Source organism: Trachymyrmex cornetzi, unplaced genomic scaffold (assembly GCF_001594075.2).
Source record: "Trachymyrmex cornetzi isolate Tcor2-1 unplaced genomic scaffold, Tcor1.1 scaffold790, whole genome shotgun sequence".
In the NCBI taxonomy this organism is placed as follows: domain Eukaryota; kingdom Metazoa; phylum Arthropoda; class Insecta; order Hymenoptera; family Formicidae; genus Trachymyrmex; species Trachymyrmex cornetzi.
In genome coordinates, this window is record NW_017300125.1 from 28,471 (window position 1) to 36,096 (window position 7,626).

A 7,626-nucleotide genomic window follows, 5' to 3' on the forward strand; every position below is an offset into this window, starting at 1 on the left:
TATTTGCACTTCAAAACTCTTCATACGAAATACAAACGATTTAAAATAATAATTTTTACAACCGGAGGTTTTGTCCGGTCAAGTACATACGAATGTGTCTATTGACCCGTATTCAGAACGCGCTTACAACGATGTTAGGACGCTAACATACTATATTTTACGTCACGTATATTATAGAATTTCAGAGATAAAAGTGCGCTTTTATCGATAAAAGCGCGTTCTGAATACGGGCCATTGTGTTTTCAGCTTTAAGCCCGATGTCTACGATGCTAGAAATCAGTCCGAGATCTCGGACAGAGAAAAAATTAACAAATCACATTTGAACAATTTGATCACATGACCATTGCTATTGGTCAATTCCTTCTTCATCCGAGATCTCGGACTGATTTCTAGCATCGTGGACACTAGAATCATGATGGAGAACGGAATGACGACTGCCGATCGAATAACGGGAAGATGTCTGTCTATGTGTCCGGAAAAAGAACGATTGATGTAAGTTTTTTTCGCATTGTAGAAAATTTGTAAATCAAAACTTTGAAACATGTATTTACATGAATCTTGCTTCGAATTTCTCACGAATGTCAACATAAACTGATTTATTTTTCTATTGTTTTTATATTGAAAAATAGGATACATGCTTATTAAAAAAAGATTGTTTTATGTCTTGTAATTTTATGTATAACATGCTAATAAAAATTTAATGTATTACTTTTCAAATCTTGAATTATTTACTTCAGGAGAGAACGGGAAGGTTTGTTGCACAAATATGAAATTGATGAGGGAACAAAACATATGAAGAGACCCAAGGCTGATCCAATGAAAATTGTAAAATGCTTTAGTCGCTCTGCTGCTGGACAAGTTATGACAAATTCAAATTTGTTGCGTCCTCCACATGTATTATTATCCACTGTCCAATACTTATTCACCAAGTAATTTTGTCTATCTGTTTAAATATGCTTCAAGAATATATAAATTGCTACTGTTAAGCAATACTGCTACCAGAATATCTATTTAATAAAACATTGTTTATAATTTATTGTAAGATTTATAATATATACCATTTCAGGATAATCACACGAACAGATTTAGATTGGGTATTGATATATGACTTTGTATTTGACAGGTTAAGGTCAGTACGACAAGATGCTGTAATACAAAGAGTTGATATTGTTTCAAGTATTTTCCTTCTTGAGCCAATTGTCCGATTTCACATATATGCTGCACAAAGGTACAAGTTAATCAAATGCTCTTTAAAAAGTTGAAAAGTTACTAAGAAATAGGTTCTTTTTTTAGACTGTGTGAAAGAGACATTATGGAATTCAATGCAAAAATAAATAATAAACATCTACTTGAATGTATCAAGCAGTTACTTATATTATATGATCAACAAAATGAAAATGTAACAGATAATATAGCAATACATAAAGATCTCGAAAAATTAGCATTAAATAATAACCGATCAGAGATGGAAGCTATATATATTCTTCTCCATATTGGAGATTGCGAGGCTTTAAAAAGAGCTTTTTCGCTTTCGTCTGAATTAAAGCAAGTTCTCATTATTGTGATAAAATTAGAGCTATTAATATTATGCGCAAATTATGTATATACATATATACAGGGTGTCTGCTAAGTTTTGACAGCGCTGGTGTGTAGATAGAGCAAACTGAATCTGAAAAGTCCTCTACCATTTTGCAATTTTCACAATAGTTAACAAGATATTAATTATAAAAATTATCGCATAATTGGTCTTCAATTTTTTTTTTCAAATACTATCGACTTTACAAAAAAACTGCAAGAGGCAAAAATTGTTTATTTTCTTTTTATAGAACTCTAAGTTTTTTTAGAATTTTTATTAACTTAGTACTGTATTTTCTTATATACAGGATGGGGCATTTTAATCGCCCTAAGCGAATATCTCAGAAACTAAGAGAGATACAAGAAGAAGTTTTATATGAAAGTTGTAGGATTTCTGGGGAGAAAGAAAGCGGAAATAACGGATTTTGGATAGGAAGTACTATCAAGGTTAAGTCAAGGTCAACATAAAATATTGAATGAAACCTTTTTTTTTATTGCATATTGTAGCACATCTCGAGAGCTTTCCAAAACACTATAATAAAATATTTTTTCATGAAGTATTTTTCGAGTTATAAGGTCTGAAAGTTACAGTTTCTCTTATTTTTATTTTTACATAAAAATGAATTTTCAGTGTAAAAATGAAAATAAGAGGAATAATCTCCAATGACCTTAATCTTAACAAATATTATCTAGGACATGATCCTGAACAACATTCAAGAGGTTTTAACCATCGGTTGGATACCTTGCGTAATACTAACTACTGTAAATTTTTTAAATAGAACCCCCTACTTTTCATTACACATTCTTGTAGTTTATCTCTAGAGCTTTTCAAAACACTATTATAATGTATTTTTTCATTAAGTATTTTTCAAGTAATAAGTCCATCGACTTGAAAGTTACAGTACTACCAGCATTAGCATTACCTAAAGTGTCCAACTGACGGCTGAAATCTCTTGAATGTTGTTAAGGATTATGACCTGGATAACATTTATTAAGATCAAGGTCATTGGAGGTTGTTCCTGTTATTTTCATTTTTGCACTAAAAATTCATTTTTTAATAAAAATTATTAATATAAAAATTAAAGTAAGTACAATTTCCAGTGATCTTGAGCTTGACAAATGTTATCCAGATTATGATCGTATACAAGAGGTTTAGCCGATTACAACATTCAAGAGATTTTAGCCATCGATCGGACACCTTGGGTACTGTTAATTTAGGCGGTACTGTAACTTTCAAGCTTTATAACTCGAAAAGTACTTTTAATGAAAAAATACTTTATAATAGTATTTTAAAAAGCTCTTGAAGTAAAAAATGAGAATATGTAATGAAAAATAAGGAATTCTGTTTCAAAAATTAAAAATGATCTTGCTCTGACCTTGACAATGCCATTCAAGGTTAAACCAATGATACCGTCTTATGTTTCCTCAAAGTCATACAACTTTTATCTGAAACATTTCCCCGTATCTTTTATACTTTACAACAGAGCTGGGATTTAGTTGCACATTTCGGCTCGATTTCGTTGGCGACGCCCTCTGTTCCCCTCTTGCTGCGCATTGCCTAACAACGAATCGTCGGATGCTTGTAAATCTACTATTAACTATACTATACGAATGGAACTGATGAATCTCCCTCAACTTAAATAATGAATTAAAACTTTCTTTTTAGAATAATTTTAAATTAATAATTGAAAATATTTTTATTATTAATATTAATAGTAATAATAATATAGTATTATTATTATTAATATATGTGTATAGTATATTAATAATAAAAATACTATATTATTATTACTATTAATATTAATAATAAAAATATTTTCAATTATTAATTTAAAATTATTCTAAAAAGAAAGTTTGAATTCATTATTTAAGTTGAGGGAGATTCATCAATTTCATTCGAATAGTATAGTTAATAGTAGGAACGCTCCTGAGATGAAGCGGTACGCGCGTTTACAAGCATCCGACGATTCGTTGCTAAGTAATGGCAAGAGGGGAACAGTGGGCGTCGCCAACGAAATCGAACTGAAATGTGCAACTAAATCTCAGCTCTGCTTTACAAGATATTTCGATATAAATGTTAAAATGGGACATCCTATACGTGCGTGCAAGCATTCAAAGTATTTAACATTAACTTTTTTTACATATTCATTTCTTATGTTGTATATGCAGAAAGTCGCCCGCAATTCAGTTAGCCACAAAGATATCACTTGCTTGGTATTTAAGAAACTATGTTTATGTTCGTCATTTGGTTGCACAATTACCTCCGATATTAGCTTGTGCATTCTTTTGCAATTTGCAAAGCTTCAGAAGGTATTCACTTATTTTTATTATGCATGTAAAAAAATGTTCAATAATTATAAAAAGCTATACTGAATAATTATTTAAATAAGAAATGTATTATATTTCAGAAATGTTCTGCAAATTATGAGTTCTGGCTACAGTAGCAGAGTATTGTCGTTCCCAGGATTGAAATTGCAAGAACTTTTATTTTATAAAGATATAAGTAAAATCCAGGCCGATTGCAATTTATTTGGTTTGACATTTACCAATGACAATATTTTATTTAAAAAGTCACAGTTCAACGAACAAATCTTACTGGTTAGTGAAAAATTCAGATGTTAATTATTGTATACTAAAAGATGAATACTTTTATTTGCGGATGTTTTTTACTTTTTATGTCTTTTACTATTTTATAGGCCAATCCTGAAATGTATTACACTTCCACCACGTTACATAAATTCATGCCAAAAATTCTTTTGGAATGTACCTCTAATGATGAATGTTGAATTAATATGTATATAAAATATGTTTTCTATATACAATTACGAATTTATCGAATCCAAACTAATGAAATTTAAATTTTAAAGATATTAAATATTATTATATATTTGGTAGATGTGTACCAACACTTTTCTTTAAATTGTAATATTTCGATCACAAATTTATTCGTTAGTAATTATAATAATTACAATTCGTATTAGACCGACGAGAATAAATTAAAAGAAATAAACCTATTTTCAATCAAAGTAGATCTTGGTATTTAAATACTTATTTTAGAGTGCATTTATACACACATCCAATTCTGTAAATTGCATGCCGAAATCTTTTCCAGTCTTGAAACATAATCATGAATAAAACTAGAGTAGTAATATCACATTGATAAGCAATTTTTGATGCTAATAAGCATCTTAAAAAGATATTAATAATATCTTAATATGTTAATCTAATTAATAATTAATAATTTAATGTTAATCTAAGCATCTTAAGAACTGTAAATAATTTAATTTATTTGCGAACAATATCTCAGCCAGAATACCCGAATCTCCCATATTCCGTACGAGCAATCTCACCGTACGACCACTAAGGCTTCGGCAATATTTGTCACAATAACCAGTAACTAATGAGACAAACGTTTTTTAAGTAGATGTATATCAACAATTCATATCACAATTCGTTACAATTTGTATTAGATCAACGAAGATAAATCAAGAGAAATAAATCTATTTTCAAATTATTAATATCCTTCTAAAATGATTATTAGCATCAAGAATTATTAAATTGCTAAACAATTTAATATGTGATATTACTATTCTAGTTCTGTTCATGAATGAATTTTAAGATAGAAAAAGATTTCAGTGTGCGGTTTCCGAAATTATATACTACACAAATGTATATAAATTTACTCTGAGATATTTAAGTACTAATGCCCGAAATTGCACTAATGTTACTTTAATTTTAAGCAAGTTTGAAACTCTTTTTAAAGCCAAGAGAGAGGAAGAGTTTTAATCCTAGCTTAAAGTTAAAGTTAGTGCCATTGGGCCTAAAATTCGTTTTAATCGAAAATAGGTTTATTTCTCTTAATTGATTTAAATAATTGAAAGAAACACATTTTGTTTTATATATGTATGGCCGACGATTTTAGTACGTAAATTTTGTATTAATTAATAATTGATAAGTATTACAGGTATTATAAATGTATTTGATATTATAGACAATTAATGAGATAACAGGATCTATTTAAGCCAAATGCAAACAAAAGCGAGAGTCGATACAACTTGCATACTCTTGTTTCTTCCTGATGATTTCCTCTTAACATTAATACTTTTACATTCCATCGACTGCATGAGACATTTTCAATATACAAGTTGTTGGTATGCTGAATACGTTCATAAACAAAAAAAAATAATTTGACGTGATTGTGCAAATGATTTCTAAGAAGATTAACTAGGAAGGTTCAAATCTCATTTCCACAGTCAGATTTGGTGACTCTTATCAAAACGCATCACAATTAACACAAGTCGTGTGCGTGCGCGCGCGCGCGCGCGTGTGTGTGTACAGTATCAAAATTGCGGGACACCCTGTATATGTATACATATACAGAGTGTCCCGCAATTTTTTGCCAAGTCCTTTTGTGTAGATAGAGCAGACTAAACTGATTGTTGAAGTCGAAAAGTCCTCTACCATTTTGTAATTTTCGCAATGGTTAACGAGATATTAACCCTTACCGTACTATGTACAATTTGATGCCTCATCCATACTATCGAGGGTCATTAGAATCTTTTCGTTTTTTCACCTCTTCAAAATAATTCAAAAAATCTAAAAATTCACCAACATACTTTCAACTTTCTAGAATAAATATTGACTCCTTATTTTGGAAAATAATAAAATGTAGTATAATTTATAATTACCGAAAGACTCAGAGAAACTTGCACGAACAGGAATCGATCGGTCACTAGTTACCCATGTTAGTATGGTAAGGGTTAATTACTAAAAATTGCCGAATATTAGTCTTTTTACTCAAATATTATCAACTTTGTAGAAAAACAGCAAAAGACGAAAATTGTTTATTTTCTTCTCATAGAACTTTAAGAATTTTTTGAGAATTTTTTATCAACTTTTTCGTACTGTATTTTCTTATATATATAGGCCCCATTTTTATGTCCCACCCTAAATAACTTTTTTATTCTTGACCTTAGAAAAAAATGTTTCAAACAAAAGTTGTATGGCTGTGAGGAGAACATAAGATGATGTCGTTAGTTTGACCCTTAGAACATATATAAATGGAAGGGACATTGCCTATACTTGCCCATGGCTCGCGCTGATGCAAACATCTGTGCGAGAGAGAAAGGTAGTAAGGGATAAATGTCCTCAATACGCATGCGCAGTATCACGTTTTACACATCTGTGTAATGTACGAATGTGTAAAGCTGGAAACACAATAGACACAGGCAACAGAGAATAACAAGCCGTCCAATCAGAACTTTGGGATATAAGTTCGATATTATATCCCAGAGCTCTGATTGGACGGCTCGTTATTCCCTGTTGCCTGTGCCTATTGCATGTGTCTATCGTGTTTCCAGCTTAAGAAACGCTAAACCAACTGCACAATTCACATAGATGACGGTGCTGCGCATTGCGAACATTTATCCCTTACTACCTTTCTCTCTCGCACAGATGTTGGCTTCACGTTCAGCGCCCTATTCTCCTTCCATTTATATATGTTCTAAGGTTTGACCTTGAACAGTTGCTTGAAGGTCACGTGAAGGTTACTTCAATTTCTTAAATGAAACTCCCTACTTTTTATTGCACATTCTTGTAGATCATCTCGAGAGCTTTCCAAAATACTATAATTAAGTTAATTTTCATTAAGTACTTTTCCACTAAAATCTCTTAAATGTTATTCAGGATCATACCCTGAATAACATTCGTTAGGATCAAGGTCATTGGAGATTGTTTCTCTTATTTTCATTTTTGTACCAAGAATTCATTTTTACGTAAGAGAACCGACCTTCAATGACCTTGATCTTGACAAATGTTATCCAGGACATGATCCTGAACAACATTTAAGAGGTTTTTGTCGTCGGTCGAACACCTTGAGTAATACCACCGACGAGATATTATTAAAGACCGTCAACCCTGGGCAAATTTTCGGCGGTATAAAAAGGGCCCGGAGATAATTCAAGAACGCTGACATTACCGACAATTGATATAAATTTGCTATTATTAACATAAATATTTGGCTCATGCATTATTAAATTCATGATTTTTTAT

At 30.9% G+C, this 7,626-nt stretch overlaps 1 protein-coding gene across 2 annotated transcripts; it reads left to right on the top strand.

Moving 5' to 3' along the window:
• The first annotated feature begins 356 nt into the window (after nucleotides 1-356).
• Nucleotides 357-4,414, top strand: LOC108768375 (SAC3 domain-containing protein 1). Of its 2 annotated transcripts, none has more exons than XM_018518778.1 (7): nucleotides 357-492; nucleotides 738-929; nucleotides 1,067-1,228; nucleotides 1,294-1,545; nucleotides 3,745-3,885; nucleotides 3,984-4,173; nucleotides 4,272-4,414. In XM_018518778.1, the coding sequence occupies exons 1-7, from the start codon at nucleotides 413-415 to the stop codon at nucleotides 4,359-4,361; spliced, it is 1,107 nt and encodes a 368-aa protein (XP_018374280.1). In that variant the 5' UTR covers nucleotides 357-412; the 3' UTR covers nucleotides 4,362-4,414. The 2 variants fall into 2 exon arrangements, with proteins under 2 accessions (XP_018374280.1, XP_018374281.1); XM_018518779.1 differs by having other exon boundaries at nucleotides 1,124-1,228.
• Nucleotides 4,415-7,626: the final 3,212 nt, after the last annotated feature.